The 22,500-nt window shown below is 43.5% G+C and overlaps 1 protein-coding gene across 2 annotated transcripts in view; it reads right to left on the bottom strand.

The window, feature by feature from the left end:
• The window catches only part of LOC147014099 (integrin beta-1-A-like), a 62,749-nt gene that overhangs the window by 24,475 nt on the left and 15,774 nt on the right, over positions 1 to 22,500 (bottom strand). For both annotated transcript variants that reach the window (XM_085851755.1, XM_085851754.1), the window contains exons 4-5: positions 13,896 to 14,112; positions 13,596 to 13,766 (exon numbers count right to left, since the gene is read on the bottom strand). In XM_085851755.1, coding sequence (XP_085707881.1) covers positions 13,596 to 13,766; positions 13,896 to 14,112 — 388 coding nt within the window. The remainder of the gene's footprint in view (positions 1 to 13,595; positions 13,767 to 13,895; positions 14,113 to 22,500) is intronic.

Genomic DNA, 22,500 nt, shown 5'->3' with positions numbered 1-22,500 from the left:
ACGGAGGAAGAAGACTTTTATGCTTGCAGGTATCATGACTGCATCCACAAGCATCAGGTGATGCCAAAATGATGCCTCAACTCACATGACAGCATAAGGCTATGGGGCAGCAACTATGCATAATACTTCACCAAAAATTGAAAGGAAACCACAGTGGACTGTGCCATGTTGTATGTGGTAGGATCACCGATATCCACAAACATGTCGCTCTTCATGGTATCTTCTCTTTGGTATTGTCTATGTTGTCCTGCATGCTAATCGATTTAACTTACTCCTGTCTTTGGTTTATATAAATGCACCATCAGACAAGTACCAGATATCTGCTCTGTTGTGAATACTCCATCTTGTACTGTCACACACCAGAGACAATGATGTTACAGCAACAATTCTTCAAAAACACCTTGTATCTTAAATCCGTAAGTAAGTTACATCTTAAATCCGGGAGAATGGCAGCATCCGAGCCGAGGCTGGATGTTGGCAAGCTCAAGGAAGAGATGGGAGTTGAGGAGTTTGTGAACAGGCCGAGTGGGGATTTGGGGGGGTCTGGGTGCATTGGGGAATTCTGAAGAGTTGTGGAGTGCCTTCAAGACCAACATCCTTGATATTGCCGGTGGATGTCTTGGAACTCACCAGAGGGCGAAGAAGGATTTTCTCTCTCAAGGGACAATGGATACCATTGACCAGACTTGTAGGGCCAGTCATAATGGCAGAGCTGAGCTGTTCATTGAGTTGAGGCATAAAACTGTGCGTATGTTAAGGGTGGACAAGTACACCTTTGTGAGAGGAATCCGTGAGGAGGTAGAGCATCACCTGTGGTCAAGTGATTCTCGTCCTAGTTCGAAACACAGGCCACAGGCGATGGGTGCAAAATACAGCTAGAATTGCTCAGTAAGTGATAAAAGCATGAGACTTGGCACAATTATTCTTCAACCCATACTGTTTATTTTCAAGGGTGGAGCCATTGAATACAGCATGTTCCTTAGCAACGTTTGGAAGGTAACAAATTTATGGGGCAAAGTGATGGGGCAACGGGCTTTTTAAGCCTATTTACTACATTCGGAAAGGTTGGTGCTATGTTACAGAACATCAGAACTATCAGTCGACATGTTTTAAAGACAATTAGTGTCATCAGAAAACAAAGCAACACAATAATTAGTGTCACCACAAAACAAATTAGCATTTGTTTTGTTGCTAGGTAATGATAAACAATACCAACTGTCTATGTATATATTTATCCTCTATTTGTAAATGATGCTTCTACTTCACATTGCCTAATGGCCTACAGAAGCGGAATGTTTTGGGTAAATAATAATAAATAATGTTGGTAAATAACTTTTACCAAACTTCAAGTAACAGGATTTATGCCACTTTGCATTCTGTTCCTTAAATGTGGACTCCACACCATTTCCATTGTCCAATCGTGTGACATCTATTTGTACTGGCACGCAGTGGAGTTCATTAAATTGAAGGATGTTCTCAGCTATGGTTTTATAACCTGCATCAGTGGGACATGTCAATTGTTCTTTGCGGTCTACCTGACAAAGGACACATTTAGACCAGTCAGTTGTCAGGGTACCTGAAGGCGAGGGGCTTGCCATTTTAAAGCATGCAGGGGTAGGTTAGTTGACCATTACCATATCGTCCACCACCAAATAGAAGCTATACATACCTGCACAGAAAAAACAACAAAATTCAGCGATATGATTGAATAAATAATCAACAGGAGCATGCATTCATTGTTTATTATTATTGTCCTCCACAAATAGGCAAAAATAAGCGAGAGCTCAGATGGTGATACAAACAGGGAAATATGTTGCCTAGCAACCATTTTAAGCCTTTTGCAGTTGACAATTGCTCTAGGGTGATGTAAATATGACGGGTAAAGTTATAGATAATAAAATACGTTGTAATTGATAAGTAAAATTGGTCTGCAGGCATCTTTTGTGCTGGTTGCCAAGGAAAATATGTTGCCTAGCAACTGAAATTAAGCCTTGTGTTGTTGACAATTGCTCCAAATTGATGTTTATATGAAAATTGAAGTTGTTGATATTAAAATAAATCATAATCATTTAATAAAATTGGTCCAGTCATCCTATGTGCTGGTTGCTAAGGAAAATATGTTGCCTAGCGACCGTTGCTATGCTATACACAGTTCACATTGGCTCCACCCCTGAAAACGTTTAGAATGTTGTGTTGAACATTTGTGCAAAGTTTCATGCTTTTATCACAATCTGAACAATTATTTCACCCCTCGCCTTGACTATCCAGGTTACAGGGGAATTCGCATATTGTGTTGCTCCAAGCCTGTCCCTCAGTGGACTGCAGTGAGAGCAAAGGGTAGTGGGCTCTTGACAGAGGAGTCCAAAGTGAAGGCCCGCTGGGCCGGTTACATTGAGCAGCCGTGCCATGCGAATGCACCAGCTGTCAAGATGGATGTCAGGGGTGTTACTATCCCTATTCCTGACCCTCCAATCAACTGTGATCCACCTTCGTTTGTGGAAACAGGATGGGGTGAACCGGATGAAATGGGGTAAAGCTCCTGGGATCTGTGGCATCCATGCTGAACTTCAAGGCTGGTGGAAATGCTGTACTCGTGTCGTTGCATGCAGTTCTTTGCTCTGCCTGGAACACAGCAATCATCCCAACTGACTGGAAAAGGGGCCTTGTTGTCCCTCTCTGGAAAGGGAAGGGTGATCGCCAAGACTGTAACAATGACTGAGGGGTGACGCTGCTCAGGGTTTGCTTGGACAAGGTCTTTGCTCCGATAATTCTTGAGAGGGTTTGCCGCCATCTGTTTTAGCACCAGTGTCCAGAGCAGTCAGGCTTAACACCAAAGAGGTCAACGATTGACCGTATCCTTGCTCTTCGGGTCCTCACTGAACGCAGATGAGAGTTTTGGCAGGGGCTGCTTTCAGCCAATTTGATCTCTGTAAAGCGTTTGATTCAGTCGATCGGGATGCCCTCTGTAGGATTCTTGGTTTTCATGGGGTGGCACCAAAACTGATCAATCTGATGTCTGAACTAAACTCTGGTACTGAGAGTGCTGCGAGATGTGGTGATACAATCGCTGACTTATTTCCAGTTGCTACTGGATGTGTACTGGCCCCCACACTTTTCAGCACTTGTATGGACTGGATTCTGGAGAGGATGTCAGAGAGATCAAGTTGCAGTGCATTGTTTGGGAATGTCAACATGTCTAACCTTGATTTCACAGATGATGCAGTCATCTTTGCGGAGACTCGAGATATCCTTTTGGGGGCCCTCGAGGTGATGAATGAGGAGTCAGAGCCGCTGGGATTACGGGTTTCCTGGGTCAAAACTAAGATCCAGGCTTTCAATGACATCTTGGATGCTGCTATCCTGTCTGTACCTGTTTGTGGTGAGGATGTTGAGGTCGTGGAGAGACTCACTTTCCTTGGCAGGGATATTCATGTCTATGCTGGCTGAGAGCCAGAGGCCAATAGACGTCTGGGTCGGGCCTGGGGAGTCAGGGATTCACTGGATCATCAGGTGTGGCGCTGCCGGTACCTGTGCAGGACGACGAAAGTCTGAGTATTCAGGTCCTTGGTGCTTCCAGTCTTGCTCTACGGATGTGAGACTTGGACTCTGACCAAGGATCTGAGACGGAGACTTAATTCCTTTGGTACCAGGTCTCTTCGGAGAATCCTTGGCTATTGCTGGTCGGACTTTGTGTCCTAAGAGCCATCTCAGTTTCAAAACAGTTCTCTGTAAAATGTTCCGAGCACAAAACCAAACATTTTGGAGGCCCGATCCACACGCAACGTTTAGGGGATTTCGGATAAACCTCATCCAATTTCTGGCAAACTTAGGGTCTTTCGGCCGTTGATATAACATGAAACCATCTCGGTATGTACGACTATACTAGCTGGCTGTGCTTACACATAGTGTCCAAGGTAAAATCTTACACATCGTGTAAGCATACGAACCACATTTCCCCATTGTCTCGGGTTGCTCATCAGCATTTGATTTTACATTTACGGATGCTTTCCAAAGGTTCTGTGATTTTTCCTGGTGTATCGGCTTCGATGTCAATCAACAAACAACATCGTTACGGGTCGCTCACCTGCATTTGATTTTTTTTAATTTAATACCTCCACCACCGAAGGTGAAGGAGGTTATGTTTTCATCCTTCTCTGTCTGTGTGTTTGTTTCGATTTTTCAAGGATATTGGTCAATCAATTTTGTTATTCTGTCTGTTTAACTTTAACTGTTTAACTGTTTAATTTTAAACCGATCTTCACGAAACACCACCACATGGTACAGTTCATCAAAAGGAAAAAGCCTATTGTTTTTGAGGTCAAAATATCAACATAGGCCAAAGGTCAACAACTTAGGTGAGATTTGTAAAATCCTCAATTTTCATCTGATTGACTTGAAATTTGAAAAGGATTTATATTTCACGTCACTGAATTTAACCAGTGAATTATTTTTGAGGTCAACGTGGACCAAAAGGTCAACATAAGCCTGAGGTCAGCAACTAAGGTAGTATTGTTGTGGTGCTGGGTTCGGTGGTGAGGACAACCGCCTGACGGAGCAGTCGGGCTGTCTCCCACCGAACACCGGAATTGCAAGGTCGTCACGCCGGATAACTCCGGAGTCGACGGGTCACTTAAAGGACCGTGGTCACCAATATTTAGATGGCGTAAGGTAGGGTCCATTTGTCTAATTCCAATTTAGATAAGTACCCACGCCGTCTAACTACCAGGGAAGCCACACCCTCAGCTGACTATGTCCGAACCGAGTCGCTGTTACCGACTTGGATCCGGCGTAACCGAGCGGAAGTTACCAAAGCCGCGCCGGACCAAATGAACAATTTACGGCCCAAACGGCCTTACTACTTCTCAAGCCCGCACCGTGCTAAGCCAATGAAAGAAAGCACAGGCAATGAGCTGGGACATTTAACAGGGGTTTATTTATAATGGGGTGAGGGTGACAAAGAGCAGAGTTATCCGAATAAAAGAAATGCAAGTTACAATGAACACAGGCACTTAAGTCTCTACTTACAGGACGGGCGCCACAGACACACACACCCAAAATAAATGGGGCCGGTTGGCCTTTATTTGACCCTTCAGCTCGGAAGGGAAGGCAAGCTGAGGGTAAGAGTTCGGTCGGGCACCTTTCCGCCTCGTGTGGTCTGGTCAAGATGAGCTGGTTCGGGGGGGCTCAAACCCACACCTTTGTCGCCGCACCAAGCACCAGGGACTGGGAATGATGCAACGGACGCCAGTCAGCACGAGAACGGATGAGACAAGACGAGCACTTGCGGGCAAGACGAGAACGCCAGCAGGCAAAGCGAGACGATCCCAACAGGCAAAACGAGGGCAAACAAGGCGACGAGGCTTCTTCTTTATTGCCAGCCGGATCGCCCCCACTATTATTCATTCCTCACGTGAGGTGGGAGGGGTCCGTCCTGAGGTAACTCGCCTCCTCATTGGACGGGGGCATGTCGGGGGGTGTGTCAGGGCGTCTCAGTGGCCCACCCCCCGAAGAGGCTCTGTAGTCGTTTCTATTTTTGCATATGTACTGCCGAAGCGAGTACTGGTATTCTGGCTTCCCATTGGCTGGAGGAAACGCTCCATGCCCTTCTTCGGAGCGGAGCCTTGATCTGAGGTGATGGAGGCTCCGCCCACGCCTTCAGCCAAAAACATGTGGGCAATGGAGTCGGTGTGCGAAGGTTTGGTTGGGTGGCGGAACGAAGCAGGTGGTGTTGTTGTTGGATATAAAGAAAACTAACTACAAAATAACTCACAGCACACATACACTTAATCACCCAATAAACATAGGGACGGGGCCCTAACTATAAACACATACTTATCGAGATAACCGAGCTATGGGGATCGCTGACTGTCTGTGTGCAAAAGGCTTCCAGATTCGTAACAGTATTTCTAAAATCCTCAATTTTCATCCCATTGACTTGGAATTTGAAAAGGATTTGCATATCAGGTCAATGAATTCAACGTGGCAATTTTTTTTTTTTGGTCAAATTTGTTTTATGGATTTTGCAAGTATCGTGCTCTGCAATATGTCTTCTTTTTATCTGCAAAATCAAAGATTTTTCAAGTATATTGGTCAGTCGATTTTGTTATTCTGTCTGTCTGTTTTTATCGCCGACAGGTCACAATTTTAAACCGATCTTCACGAAACTTCACCACATAGTAGAGTTTGTCATAAGGAAGAAGCCAATCGATTTTGGGATCAAAAGGTAAAAATAGGCCAGGTCAACAACTTAGGTGAGATTTCTAAAATTCCATTTGATTGACATGAAATTTGGAGAGGATATATATATATCAGGTCACTGAATTCAACCAGCCAATTATTTGAGGTCAAATTTGTTTTATGGATTTTGCAAATATCATGCGCTGCACCACGTCTTCTTGTTTGTCTGTCTGTTTGTGTGCATGATATCTCAAAAAGTTGTGGACGGATCGGGATAAAATTTGGTGTACGACGACGAACTGATTAGATTTTGGTGAAGATCCGGTTCCGACTATGAGAGTTTGTAAAGTGATTCTTCACCAGTGACAAATAGGGCCAAAAAGGATATATAGCACGATATCTCAGAAAGTTGTGAACGGATTCAGATGAAACTTGGTGGACAGGTTAGGTGTGGGACAAGGACAAATTGATTCGATTTTTGTGAAGATCTGAATCCAGATCCAAATATGAGAATTATTTCATTTTCAAAGTGATTCTTCAACATTGAGAGATTGGGCCAAAAACGATATGTGGCATGATATTTCAAAAATTTATTGGGCCCGATATGTTCTTGTGGATCAGGCATTGTGTGGCAGAGATATGCACAGAGATGCCAACTTTTGGAAATCAGAATTAGGGAGGATTTTCAACCGACACCAAATAATGTGCGCGAAGCGCACATCTCGAGCGCGGAGCGCTCGACCCTTGCGGCGGGGTCCAGGGCCCGCCTTAGGGCCCTGGAAGCTCTGGGGTTCTAGATGCTCTCTAGTGCCCTCTGAGCCCTATTTTGGAGCATTTAACATGTTAAGAATTCCCACTTTTTGAACAATAAAAGGGGAAAATTGTGCACTTTTTAATGTTACATGTATGTTAATATTAGTAAGTTAGGGGACAATCAAAGATTAACAAAAAGCACAAAAGAAGCAATATTTTTCTTACCTTACTGGCTGGTACTACTGCTGCTTGCTTTTTCCATGGCAGCTTTGCTGAGTGACAGCTGTGTGGCTCTTTTAGCCCTTCTGATTATGTCTTTGCTGTATTCTCTCTGGTAGCAAGGGGTGTTATGAGCTAGTTTTTCAATTAAGAGAGCTTCCAGGGTTTTGACACTCAAATTGGGACGAAATTCAGTATGATTCTTCCGTACAAGACTGAGTGCCCGCTCACATGATGCGTTCGAATGAGGAATGACCAAGATTCCCTTCATCACTTTGCTCAAATTAGGATACTTCTTGGCACCAGTGCAGGGATCTGTGAGCTGTGAAATCCGATGCCACTGCTCATCCACTCTCACTGTCTCAGTAGCAATTGTAGCTATGGAGGCGTCTGCCTGGTAGTGAGCGAATTCACTCTCAAGACTGTCTATGTCACTATCACCGCCACTGAACAGACAGGGGAATTTCTTGATGAAAAACTCCACACAGTCAAACCCCACTTCTTGGTGTAGCTTAACATCCAGCACCTGAGCATGCTTGGCTAATTCATCATCTAGCGGCCAGGTTTTGAAGATATAATTGCAGGCTTTCACATAATATGAGCGAACTGCACTGAAGAAACCTTGGATGTCTGACTCACTCAGAGTGAAGGTGGATTTCTTGAGACTCCTTTGTTCCCTTATATACAGTTTGGCATCGTTCCCAATCATGAGGTCCTCATCATTCTTCTGATGATTTCTGTCAGAGAAGGGTACATTTACCAGAGCAACCGATGACACCGATGGTTTCAAAAACCATACGAAGATATCTTTCAGAAGACCATTCAATTCTCCGTGCAGGAGATGAATACAGGGTTCGTCTCTTTGGAGCAGAAGATTCCCCTTCTCAAAAAGCTTGTTAGCATATCGAAGGAAGAAACAATAGAGTTTTGTTTGTGGAGACAAGAACATCCTGTTGACACGTTTTTCTCTAGATTCCTGCACAGTGTTTGAGGAAGATGCGCTTTTAGTTGTAGAACTCGTAGTACACTTAGCCGCAGGGCGATCACACTTGCGTTTACTGCCAGCAGAAGAGGTCAGACTCGTAGTACCAGATCCAATTTTACGTTTGAGGAGAGAGCTTGAGGTAGGTGCAGCCAAGGAAGAAGACCTCTGATTCGAAGGTTTTGCTGAGCTTCTATCAAGTGATTTGGCAAAAGCAGAACTTAACTTGGGTCCTTCTTTGCCTGTAGATGGGACTATCACAGTCTTTCTCGACTCTGAAGGAATCTGCTTTGTAGATGAACGTGATGAAGGGCCGGTGATGCTACCTGCTCTCAGCATTGGTTTTGGTGCTGTCCCTGCTGTCTTCTTCGCAGCAGATACTGCAGTGGTAGTGGTGAATGCTGCTCCACGAGTGCTTGATCCTGCAGTGCCAGTACTGGCAGTAGATACAGTGCCGTCCTTCTTGCTCGTTGTTAGAGTCTTGGCTACAGTTGGTTGCATTTTTCTTCGTACTTCTTCTTTGAAGAAGAGGCGAAGTGGCTCCCACTGTTCAATCAGCCTGTCTAGGCACTGACCAAGGGACAGCCACCTTGTTGCGACATGCTTCAGAATCTTGTGTCGGGGCATCACAGAGTTCTTGCAGTGCTTTCACTCCTTTGACGCGTTTACTACTTTTGTCCAAGTAGTCGTAAATATCGATGAGAAAGTCATCTAATTCAATGGGTAAGGCCTGAGCCGCCTTCTTGGCCGTATTGTGCATCATATGGCAAGGGCATCCCATGATGTTGCACTCTGGATTTTGTTTGTGGATATAAGCAGCGACTCCTTTGTGCTTGCCCACCATGACAGAGGCATTATCAGCACAAAAGGAAACACAATTTCCCCACGGAATTTTCCTGTCACTGAACTCATGATCAAGCAGTTTGAAAATGTTTTCTCCAGTGGAATCTTGTTTGCACGCAGGCAAACTTAGCAAACCTTGCTTCACAATCCCAGCACTGTTGTCATAGTACGAAATCAGGACAGGATATAGCTGGGCCTCACCACTGTCATTGCTACCGTCTGTAGCTAGGCTAAATGGAGCTAGTCTAGCAATATCGGCAATAGATGAAGCAGTAACATTTGACAACTCACCAATTACACTGGTCAACAACAAATTTGTTGTCTGCATTTTTTAAGCTGATTTAGGACGAATCTGATGCGCTGAATCCAAAACTCACATTAGTTTTGTTCAATCAGGTCAAGTTTTTGAGATATGGCCACATGTCGTTTTTTACATTTTTGTTCACATGTACGCATGTGTGGAGCATTTTAGAAGAAGTTGGTGGGGGTAAAATGTCATGTCAAATAATTGTTTTAATTGGAAATAATTATTTTAATGACAAGAAGTATTCAGGTACGATAGTTCTAGGTGATAATGTCGAAAAGGGATCAGTTTGAAGTCATAAAACCTCAAAATCTTCCAAAAATTGGTGAGGCAAAGCATAAAGTTCGTGGATCAAAACTAAAGTTAATGGGGCAGATTTTGTAATAATGTGATACAAAAAAGTTGTATTTCTTGAAATAACGAACTCTGAAGAATGTACAATACCTACATGCGCCAATTTATGACATGCGCTTCTGCTCAAGCTTGGAGTGCCACAGTACGAACCCAAAGATTGGAGACTGTTCATTGACAGCAGCAAGCGATCACTGAAATGTGTTCTGCTACACAACGGCAACCAGTTTGCCTCTGTACCCATCGCTCACTCGACTACACTGAAGGAGAAGTATGAAGCGGTGAAGTACGTGCTGGAGAAAATTGGTTATGATCAGCATAAGTGGTTTATTTGTGTTGACCTGAAGATGGTGAACTTTTTGTTGGGACAACAGTCTGGCTTCACCAAGTACCCATGTTTTCTGTGCATGTGGGATAGTAGGGACCGTGCTCAGCATTACACGAAGAAGGACTGGCCTGTGCGGGAGGAATTGGTGCCATGCAAAGAAAGGAACGTCATCAACGACCCTCTGGTGGACAGAGACAGAATACTCTTCCCACCGCTGCACATCAAGCTCGGCTTAATCAAGCAGTTCACCAAGGCTCTGGACAAAGATGGTGACTGCTTCACTTACTTGTGCCAGGCTTTTCCAGGATTGACCATGGAGAAGTTGAAAGTTGGCATCTTTGATGGTTCTCAGATCCGTCAGCTCATCAGAGATCCAGAGTTCAAAAACTCAATGAATGAAGTTGAACTGGAAGCGTGGAAGACATTTGTTTTGGTAGTGAAGAACTTTCTTGGCAACAATAAGGCCAGAAACTACGCAGAACTTGTCAACAACATGCTGACTGCTTTCAGAAACCTGGGCTGCAACATGAGCATCAAGATGCACTACCTATTTTCACATATGAACCGGTTTCCTGAGAACCTGGGTTCAATGAGTGACGAGCAGGGGGAGAGATTCCATCAGGACATGAAGGAGATGGAGACCAGGTATCAGGGTCGCTGGGACGCAGTCATGATGGCTGACTACTGTTGGAATCTGAAGAGAGACCTCCCTGCCGCTGAACATTCCAGGAGTTCGAAGAAACGGAAGTTCAAGCCCTGAAGTTTGAACAGTGGTGACGCAACATGCAATTTACTTGTACTTACCTTTATCAATGCCCACCATTCAGATGACAGTAATCGATGTTTCTATCATGTAATCAATAAATGTTGTTGGCAAAACATTTTTTTCTTAAAAACATGTTTAGGATGATATGTGTTGACAAAAATCAGCTGATAATGCCACAAAAATGTAATTGATTTTGTCACAAGATCTGATTTTTTCAAATCAACTTAGCACAAAAACCTGACCTGATGGAGAGAAACTGATGCCATTTCCTGATTCAGCAGTGCCAGAATACCCTAATTCACTTGTAGAAATCTAGACAACATTCAGAAAGTAAAAAATTGTTGACCAGTGTTCTTTTTTTCTTCTTTGTTCTTGTTCTTTTTTTTTTTTTTTTTTTTTTTTCTTGCTTTTTGTTCTTGGTTTTTTTTTTTTTTTTTTTTTTTTTTTTGTTCTTGCACATCTTGCAAGTTTTTGTTCTTGCACATCCATACTTTGAAGCAACTTTTGAATCTGGAAACATCTTTTGAAATTGAGGTCCAGCATGATCTGAGACTGATATGGGCAAGTTATGTTCCACAATAAATCCACTAAAGAGAAGTTCCGCTCGGGTAACATCCTCTTCCTCGCTTGTCCCTTGTTTGATGAAATAATTCAGAAGTGTACCGGTACTCGTGCTCGAAGATCTCTCCTTTGCAATGTCTGTGTGCCGTTTGCTTCCAACGTGCTTCCGAATATCATCGCGACCTCCGTGCTCAACTGAAATATCAACGCTGCATACTGTACAATACGCATGATGAATTCCTCTTTCAGACTTTCGAATACACGGGTATTGGAGACTGTATTCGGTCTTGTACTTCTGAGACCATTTCTTGGTCTTCGTAAGCTTCTTTTCTGCCATTTCGTAATCAACATCGAGGGCTTGAAGCATCGGTAACTTCGAAGTCGATGTTCCACAGCTGCAGCGCGACTCGTAGAACTCTAGCGGCTGTTAAATTAAACACCGCACGGTGGTCGCGACCGCCGGGCTGGTACGGGGCCCAGCTGCATGCAGTGAGCGTATCGCATGCATATACACTGTGCATACATACCGCATGCACTGTATTGCACACAAACCGCATGCACTAAATCTCAGTGCATGATCGCATAAGCGAGATCCAGACCCAATGTTTCGCTGCTCCTCATTTGAATTTGCAATTTTTTACGTACAATTTGGTAGCAGCGAACGTTATGGAGTTACCACATGCTATACGTAGCAGACGATGCTTTTCATTCAATTCTCATACCAGTACATTCTGATTAGTGAACAGTGCAAAAATATCAAAATTTCGGGAGGATAAGGATAGTGATCGTAAGGGCGGGAGTTTGGGTGAATTTTCGGAAGCCTCCCGATGAAATCGGGAGGGTTGGCATTGCTGTATGCACTCCACCAAATGCCCTTCTAGTTTTTTTTCATTTGTGGATATTGTCCGACGATTCTGTGAATTTTTCCTGTGTACCAGCTTCGATGTCCATCGGCACACAAATTTCAGCTTTCTACGTCAACCGGAAGGTACCGATCTTTAATCAGTGAGTGAGAACACATAATATATATATATATATATATATATATATATCCTGGTGTTGGCGTAGTGGTTAGGGTAGCGGCATGGGATCCAAAAGGTCCTGAGTTCAAGCCCCGTTAGCCGCTTGAATTAATACACACCAGGAGGTTGACTCAGCCTGTCATCCTTCCGAGGTCGGCGAAGTGAGTACCAGTGTACTGGGCCCGGTGTATGCCCCGATTAGAATAGGTGTACCATATCCCTGTGTCATAAGAGGCGACCAGGGTTGAGTCAGGAAGGGCATCCGGCGTAAAACCTGTGCCAAATCATTATGCGGATCAAATGATCTGCTGTGGCAACCCCTAACGGGAGTAGCCGAAAGAACACACACACACACACACACACACACACACACACACACACACACACACACACACACACACACACACACACACACACACACACACACACACACACACACCAAAACTACTATAATAAGCACCAAGGACGCATCGACTCAGAATATGTGTGAGGAAAATCGAAACTTATTCGCCATGAGTTAAATCGAATCATGATATAACCTGGAAACAGGACGAATCTGGCAGTCCACTTCCAGGTGTGACGTCACAGACAATCTGAAGAAGATGATTTCAATGTGTAATTGCAGATTTACCTTCCTTACAATTCAGAAATCAGAAAAAGACACATCATATCTATTTTGTAGCATATCACGGGAGAGATTAGCATTGAGGTGGTCAAGGTGGTTGAGTTCCCCTTGAAATGTTTGTGTTCCCCGTTTCAGTTAGTGCAGCATTTTGTTATCATAAAGTGAATCCTGAATACCACATACCTTTCGAGAACTTTTAATGCAAGTGTTTTAAGGAAATTGTAGGGGGGGGGGGTGTCACATGCACTGGAGCAGTTTAGTGGAATCACCCTTATTTGTGGTGCAAAAGCATATCATTCACTACCCCTTTAAACATACCTGTCATGTAATGGAGGGGGTTTCCCAGAATCACCCTTGCTCCAGTGCAAATCAGAGCATTCACTAACTGCCTGCACATTTCTTTATTTGGCGGAAACTGGACTCATTAATGCCATTATGTCTTTTGCTCTGACGGAGGGTTAACACCCAAAACAACTTGTTCTCCTTGCTTTCCCTGGTGATTAGCATACCTTGATCAACATTTTGTTCATTACATCCATTGACCTTACGTCAGACTTTAAATGTCGAGTATTGGAGATAAAATTTGTTGATAATCCTGAGTATATACCAATTACAAAGTGGTAAGGGTGGGTGGTTGGTTGACAAAGGTGTGATGGACATTTACCTATCTGAAGATCACTGGTAATGTTTTTCATGCTCTTCTGTAACTCAGTGCCAAGGTGTTTGAGATTCTGTAGATCATCGTTCATGGAGTACGAGAGGTCCAATAGGTAGTAAACGTCAATGGGGTAGTCCTCTGCTCGTCGGAAGGTCAAGTTAATCTTCTGTGGCTCACCTATGTTGGAATACAAACATGTTTCACAGAAAGCCCCCAGGCAACAACCAGAAGCCACAGGTAAGATCACTGAGAAAACCTCCCAAGATCTAGTTATCTGGAAATCCATTTGAAAGTTTATGCACGTACCTGAGCGCAACTTTAAGCGTACAGCTTGGGGAGAGATCTGTACAATATTTTTAAGTTGAAACTTTTCACCAGTCTTCCGTGAGCTCAGTTTATCCCCCTTCTCCACAGTCGTGGACCCGCGTGGGTTTTCGATCTTATCCTTTGGGCACCCACGCTCCAACAAGTTTGAGACATAGTTGCAGCGAGCGGAGTTTGCTTCACCCTTTCCGGTGAAGTTCTTAATGAAAGAAATGCAAAATATGTGGAGACAAGGGCAAGGGTGAAGGAAATTCAAAATATTCTCATTATTTAGAATGAAAGAAGCTGATCAAAAAGAACCAGCACTTCTAGCATACACAAATTCTGCTGAGATAGTCGAACCAGTAAGTGCAAAACTTGGCATTACATTTTGAAGATGTCTGCCAGCATGGGTCGTGGATGTTAAAAGTTCTATGGTGCAATTTCATGAAGAGCAGGCGAGTTAGACAGCACACTGAACAAAATAAAAAAATTCCTGCCCAAATCAATGTCAATAAAACGTTAGGCCTAATCAGCCAGGTCACAAAAGGCTTGGGCTAAAAACATTCCCCAACTGCATGACCAAAGAAGAAGGTGGGAATAATGAGGGCCGTCGTAGTAGTAATAGTCATAGAAATGGTGGTGGTTTTGGTGACATCTGTTCAAGTCTGTCTTTGTTAAGTGCTCTTCCCTGTTCCATTAATCACCAAAAATAGGAAATAAATGAAGAATTTATATATTTTTATACAATGTCAAGGCTTACATAAGAGCTAAATCACAGAAGGTATAACAAAGGGAGTAGGACACAAAAGGGATGGGAGAGGGAAGCACAAAACAGTGGGGAATAGACATACGAGATGTGGGAGGGAGAGTGATGGGGCGGGGTACACAGGGTAAACAAGATGGACACGACAGGGACTTTTAGGAAGGAAAGCAGGGAATTTGAAGGAGGTGGGTTTGGGGTGGATTAACGGGGGTAGAAAAGATCATGGTTTTGGATGGGGTAAGTTAAGAGATTGTGGTGAACAGCTATTTTGAAGACCTGGAGGGAAGAATGGGATTGAAGAGTGTGTGGAAGTTTGTGCCAAAGGCAGGAAAAAAAAGAGGAATGAAAGAATAAAGGTGATGGGCGATTCTCTATTTTGGTAATTTAACCAGAAGGGGGTTGCTGACGGACCTTGAGCGCCCTGCGGAAATATGGGCGGGACAGATAGCAGACAGACTGGGGGGGGAGCATGAGAGGATATGGTAGAAGACAGAAAGACCACCAACCTGCCTGCGGTGAGAAAGTGAGAGACGCAAAGACTCCGCCTCATCACAGGAGATACTAATGATCCTTAATGCCTTGGATTCCACAGCGTTAAGCCGAGAAAGGCGAGAGGCGGGAGCACCAGCTCGGAGGGGAAAGCAGTACTCAATCAGGCTGCAGATAAAAGTTTGTACATGGTCAGCAGCTCAGGTGTGCCAAGGAAGGACTTCAAACGATGGAGGATACCCAATTGGCGACTGACTTTGGAGGCCAGGTTGGAAATGTGGCTTTCCCAGGAAAGATCACAGCAAATAGTGAGACCAGAAGCTTGAATGAAAGGATTTCTTCAAGAGGATTGTTGAAAAAGTAGATGGAGGGTGGGGGGGGGGGGGTTTGAGACGGTCCTTTCAGAGAGACATAGTGGGAGTGTGAGATTTGTCAAGGTCGAAAGACATATTCCCCGTGTTGGACCAGTTTGTGATTTTATCCAGATCTGCAGAGAGTGAAGAAGCTGCTGCTTGTCGGTCTGAGGGATGACAGATGGTACGACAGAGGGTGGTCGAGTCATCAGCAAAGAGATAGAGTATTTTCCAGAGTCGGAGAGATCATTGATGAAAACCAGAAAAAGAACACTGCTTTGAGGAATTCCAGCCTGGACAGGAAGAGGGGATGAGAGAACTCCATGAAGAGGCACACGTTGACTGCGACAGGAGAGGAAGTCTGCGAGCCACGAGTGGAGATAATGTTTGCTGATAAAGGGCGGTAATGTTTGCTTATTTCCAAGCAGATGGCAGATGACCTTGAGCAAATGAGAGGGTGAATAGAACAGAGAGAGTGTGAGGAAGAGCAGCAGAGCAGGGTTTTAGTACACTTGGGCTGATGCCGTCTGGACTAGTTGCAGAATCTGCGTCGAGGTTTGACAGCAAGCTCCCCACTTTGTCAAAAGTAAAGGACACAGAGTCCAGGGACAGCTGGGTGTGGCTCGGTAAGGTGGCTACAGAAAGCGATGGGTTTAGGACACAAGAGTTAGAAGCATACACGGAGTTCAGACATTAACCGGGCGTAGTGGCATGCGCCTGTAATCCGGCTACTCGGAGGCTTGGGTTGGAGGATCGCTTGAGGACGGGAGCCCTGCACTGGGCCGCGCTATGAGAGGGTGTAGGGCAGCCTGGAATCATGGTGAAACCCAATCCTTATCCCTGTGTCGTAAGAGGCGACCAGGGTTGCGTCAGGAAGGGCATCCGGCGTAAAACCTGTGCCAAGTCAGTATGCGGATCATAACGGATGATCCGCTGTGGCGACCCCTAACGGGAGCAGCCGAAAGACGAACAACACGGAGTTCAGACATTCAGCCTTTTCACGTGTGGTGTCAGCAGTGTGGCCATTTGAGGTAAGGGAGGGGATGGAGGGGGAACATACGCCAGAAACAGACTTAACTAGACACCACCAGGATTTGGAGGAGGGAGATAGGTTTGAGAGTTCAGACTTGATAAGAACGATGTTGTTTCCTGGCTCTCCTGAGGGTAGACTCACACTTGTTCCGTGCTTTGTGGAAGGAACCAAGATTGCCTTCAGTTGGATTTGCCTTCCATGAGGCGAAGGCAAGTTGTTTCAGGACAACTTGCCTTTCAGGACAAATACAGCCAAAGACCAGCCAGAGTGCTGAAATCACACTTTGGACTCAAAGCAAAAACGTCAAACACTTCCCTTTCCATCTCAATTCTCCTATTCTCATCTTGTGCCATAACGCTCCTTGAAAATACCTCCTCTAACAGTATAAGAAAGGAGCAGGTATCAGGATCTCAAATTGTGCTTCATGGCAGGTCCTTTGCCATGTTCGTTCAACATGTCTATTCTCTGTGCTATCTTCTACTGTATCTGCATGGAAGATGGAGAATATCAACCCAGCATAAAAGAGTTACATATTGATCCTCAATTGCAAAATTATTTGCCTTCCATGGGGCTCATACCCTCTGCAGAGCGTTGGTGCTGCCGAAGCAGTCTCCTTGGCTTTTGGGCACAATCCTGGATGGGTTGCAACTCCGACACAGGATACCAACAAGCTGGCACTCATTTTGCCGACCTCGGAAGGATGACAGGCAGTCATTATTCTCTCAATTCCTCACCACCTGGTATTAATTCAACAGCCGAGTGGGATTTGAACTCAGGATCCAAGGATCCCAAGCCCACCACCGTAACCATCAAGCCAACACCAGGCATATCTTTGCCTTTTCCTTGGTAAAAGCAACTTTAGCAATTAAATACACATTTTCAGCCGATGCATTCCAATCATTTCATTTGAAACTCAATGAACATGGATCATCCATTTAGCTTTTATCCTGGTCAATCAACACTGAGCATTCTGTTTATTCAGTGAATATGCATGGGGGCGAATCCATCGTGACTGATGTTATGAATTTGAGGGTTATGTGAAAAAGAAAATTGTACAGCTGCCAATGTCATTAATTATTTAGCTGCAATTTTTGTGGCTCGCTATACTTGGCCCTTGCTTGACATGGAAGTATTGTCAATTCATCATTAGCTCTGTGCTTCTTTTGTGTTGAGGTGGAAGTTTGAAGTGTGACTGACATTACAAAAAATGGTCATGGAAAACATCGTCAACTGATTCAAAATTGTGCTCAAACAAATGGAAGTAGAAAATTGTTGCTTATACCATTACAAGACCATATCCCAATAAAATACACAGAATAAAAACAAACAAAAAAAAGCTTGTTTATTTTTCCAGTAATGTACATAAATATAGTGACTGACATTACGATTTGTCCACTTACGATTAACAGTCAGCAAGCCAACACCTTGCATATCTATGCTGTCAGCTTGGCTAAGTAGGGTAAGATAAGAGTTATAAATGGTATGTAGTTTTCATGTACCACAAATATTCATTGAATTGTCAACAATTCTATTATTCTAAATGCTAATTCTCATCTAAATGACAATATACTTGTACACAAATCTATGTCAGTGTGTTTGAGTGGAACACATATTAATTGTGAATAATAATCAGGCAGTATGAATCAGATAAATTGTTCTTCGGATGTCATGATGCACACATAAAAAAATGAAACATCTAATCTAGGATATGAACATGTATGCTGACTTCAGGACAAATTCCATGGCATGCCACAATTGGTAAACAATTCGTAATTCAGCTAAACTACACATGAATTTTCTACTTTCTCCAAGTCCAGAGGTCCTTGGAGTCCAGGTGGCAGTTACCATCATAAGTCGAAAAGTAAAAAAAAACCTGCCATGAAGCACAATAGGAGAATTGAGATGGAAAATCTGGGAATTTGTATAATCCATGTCAGTTTACAGGAATTGGTACCTCCAGCCACTTCTTGATTGTGTCCTTGGTGTAGAAGATTTTGTCTTCCTTTGTAGGCCGTTTCCAGTATCCACCTGACTTCACCACGACAGACACTTCGTAATCTTCTCCAATCTTTGATACGACCTCACCAGGAAACAGTTCATTGTCGTATTCTACGAGACACCAGTCCTTCACTTCTGCATCAGGATCATCATTTTGGCCAGACTCTTCATCTGCAGCACTATCTGCATCTTTACTCATTGGTAGGAGACTGCTCTGCCACCACTGATCTTCAGGTAGTGAGCTCCTGATATGCCTTGGATAGCAGGAGCATTGCTGAACACATGGGCAAGATTCAGACTCATTTCTCTGAGCGATTTCACATTCAGCCATTTCCAGCACCTTGACCTTTGATGCATCATCAGCTGAAGCAGCCTCTACAAATGATGAAGCATTTGTGACCAGGAATTTCCTTGCCTTTACACCAGTCCACACCTTTCTCTTCATGGATCCCCCAATCCCATCCACTGGCCCTTTACCATGTGAAGTGGCAAAGAAATTCCAGTGAATTTCAATGCCATGATATTGCTCTAGTGCATGCATTCCAGTAGCAACATAACTGTTCTTGAAATGGGAAGCTGGTCCATCAGACCAAAGAGACACAGTTGTCACTGTTGATAGCAGTTCATCATGAATCCGACTGATGTAGGCCACGAGTGTTTATTTGGCATGCATCAAATTGTCTGATGCTATTACCATGGAGTGGAGTTCACCAGAGTGCCAAAGGGCAGCAGTGAATAGGGTCACTTGTTGTTTCCAGTGAGCACTCTGTATTTCTTCTTGGTACGAGCAGGAGTAATTCTCCGAGTAGTCCACCTGCAGCAGGGCCTTTGACTCATCATTGGGTGTTGACATAGCAGCTTCCCTCTCTTTAGTGTACCTAGCCGTTTGCTGGCGTTTAATGCAACAATGCTCCATAAATTGTGGAGTTATGCTGCAGATGTATTCCCTCAACTCACTGACAGTGCCTTCCTTGACTGCCTCGCATAGTTTGTCATTTTCATCATTGTTCCAGATGTACCAAGTGACTATGTAATCAGCAACATCATGATTTTCAAAGTAGATTGCAAAGCTTTTTCCATCTTTGCACTCAGGACACTTATTCAGCCAGCATTGCTCCGTGGATTCAGCACACAGAAATTTCCCTGGAAGTTCATAGGTGTATAGTGGAAAGTCACCACAAGTCTTATGTAGAGCATTTATTGCATCAATGAAGTTTTCATGGTATCTGCACATGTGGCAGTTTGTTCAACAACAACAACAACAACAACAACAACAACACATGCTTTGGTCTAAGCTCAGCAAATTTTCTTTTGCCAATCTTTGTTTCTGAGTTCGCTTCACAGAAAAGAGCATAGGCTTCCTTCACAGAGGTGGCCAAATGCCTGGCTTGTCGTTTTTCCTTTTCCCCAGCTTCATTTCTTACATTGACTACATCTTTTCTCCCTGGAGCTTGGCGGCTGATATCATCCCTCTCATAAAATTCAACAACCTTCTCGTTGGTCTCCTTAAACAGAGGTTTATGTCTCACTAGCTGATTTGGACTGGAGCACGGTTCTTCATCATCTATGTCAAATGTCCTTCAGAGCAGTTCACGACAAACAACTTTCTTACGGTGTGGTGTTGATGGCAATGCTGGCCCCAGAGCCCATCTCGCACGATAAATTGCTTTGCCCAAGGCCTGTGCACTCCCAAATGGCACTGTCAGTGCAGCTGGGCCCTTGTCTTTTGCCTCTTATTTCCTTGATGCACACCACTTTGCTACGCGCTTCCTGGTTTCTTCGTGACGGTTCTCCTGTATGAGCTTTTGGTCACGGTTCGGGAGACTTAATTCTCGCTATTTCTTCTTGCACCTGCTCTTCGTCTGGTACTGAACATTCTTCTTTTTATGTTCAGCATACTTTTCCCTGCTCTCCTTTAGTTTGGCATGACATTTGGCTTGACGTTCGGCAGCAATCATGGGCATTTTCGCCTGAAGGACAGAATTATAAATATGACTAGGTTGTACACTAACATTAATACCATATTTTACCACTCTAAGTGTTTAAATGAGCACAAGGTTGCCACAAAACTGGTATTTGAAAATTCTGACCAAATTGCAATTTTCACTGACCAAACAATTAAAAAAGAATTACCAAAAATATTTATAATGGCCTCCCTTCACCCCTACAGCTGTTCTTTCCCACAATTTATTACATAAAAATGCATACGTATTTAACTGAACACCAGAACATGGTAATTTTACAAGAAAACAAAAAATTATATTGACTGTTGAAAAATCACAATTCTTGGTGCCGACATTTCAGCTTATCAACATTTTTACAAAATTCCCTGACTTTTCCCTGACCTTGAAAAAAAAATGTTTTCCCCTGACCTGTGGCAACCCTGGAGCATGCAATTACAATAAAATAGTATTCATGTCAATTTTAGAACAAAGTAGACTCGTCTTAAATAGTTCTTAAATCATTTGACATGGTAATCAGATGAATCAAATTTCTCACCATGTGACCATCCACTTTTGTCTTTAAATTTATCTGTAAATCTACTTGTTTTGATTCTTTCTTATCATTTCATGTCTATTTTCTAATACTACAATTCACAGGAAATTGTTTTGTATTATATTTCTTACCTGCAGAGTTCAGATGTAGCTGATGTATGTCACTGAAAAACCTGGTAAAAACTTTCACATACCATGCACAAAAAGAATGCAGAAAGTATAGGGGGTTGTGGGTAATATTTTGTACTGCCATCTATTGCACAAAATGTGCACTAGTATGTGCTGCCATCTCGTGTTCAAGGTGTAGCTTAACCGTGTGACTGACATTACAAAATGTGACTGATGTTACAGATTTCGGCCCCTGCCCTGTCAGCTCAAATAGTTGAACTGGAGTTTTGTTTGCTATGAATGAGTTACTCATAACCTCCAGTAAGAGAATTGTGAAAGACACATCTAGATCATGAAGGAAGGCTTAGCAGCAAAATAAATTATGTTGTTTTGTGACTGACGTTACATGTGTGCCATAGCTATCTTTGGAACCATGTGCTGAAAAAAGTAATAGGGACTTTTCCTTCAAAGTTGAAAGCTTTGTAAATTAATCCATTAACTGTAATCTAAGTTAAAAATTTCATACTGAAGGCCAGTCTGTGTCGTTTCCAAGGAGCTTTCAAATATAGGAAAATCCACTGTTTGTGATGACAGTTAAGTGGCACTTATTTGTGAGGGCCACATGAAAAAATATGAGAGGCCCCAGATACCAAATCTGTCATTTCCAGTTGCTCTCAGGTCTTATAATGTTACTGCACCAGTTAAATATTTTCTGCAGTAAAATTATTTTTTTTTGTCCATGTCCATCTATTCATGGATTTGCCCTCAAAGCTAATATTTGAAGCACAAGATCAAGGGAGTCTCTCGAGAGATAACCCATCCCTTCTCAATTAGCCTGGATTCAACAATTCACACAGGAGCCGGGAGCCCATCCCCACCTGTGGACAGATGTCTTCACCTCACACAAATAACATGAAGCTCAACAACGATTTCTCTTCCAACCTTAACAAGCCAAATGATTTTCAATAGGCCACGTCTTGGGAGGAATCCTGCCCCTGGTCTAAGATCAATGACTGTTCCATTTCTGCCCAATTTTACTTTTACTCCACGAAGTACATTTGACCATTCCGATGCTGTAATGTCCTATACTCCAACAACAGGCAGGCTGAGGCAACACCACTGTCTGTATATTTGGGAAGGACCAGTGTCTAGTTCACATTTCTAAACAAGTCTGAGCCATGAAAAAAATCTCATCACTGTGTCTGGCAAATCCTGTTTTCTGTGTCTTTTAAGCAGAGAACAAGGCTTTTCAGCACGTTGTGTCGTCAATTCTGGGCAGAACATATTTTGAAGCTGTTATTCAAAGCCAGATGCGAGGCGGACAGGACGATGCACTTACCTGTCTTTGAGCTGTCGAATCAGAGTT

Source organism: Eptatretus burgeri, chromosome 13 (assembly GCF_056783735.1).
Source record: "Eptatretus burgeri isolate ZD-2024b chromosome 13, Ebu_testis_v1, whole genome shotgun sequence".
NCBI lineage: Eukaryota > Metazoa > Chordata > Myxini > Myxiniformes > Myxinidae > Eptatretus > Eptatretus burgeri.
This window is presented reverse-complemented; position numbering and strand designations above follow the sequence as displayed.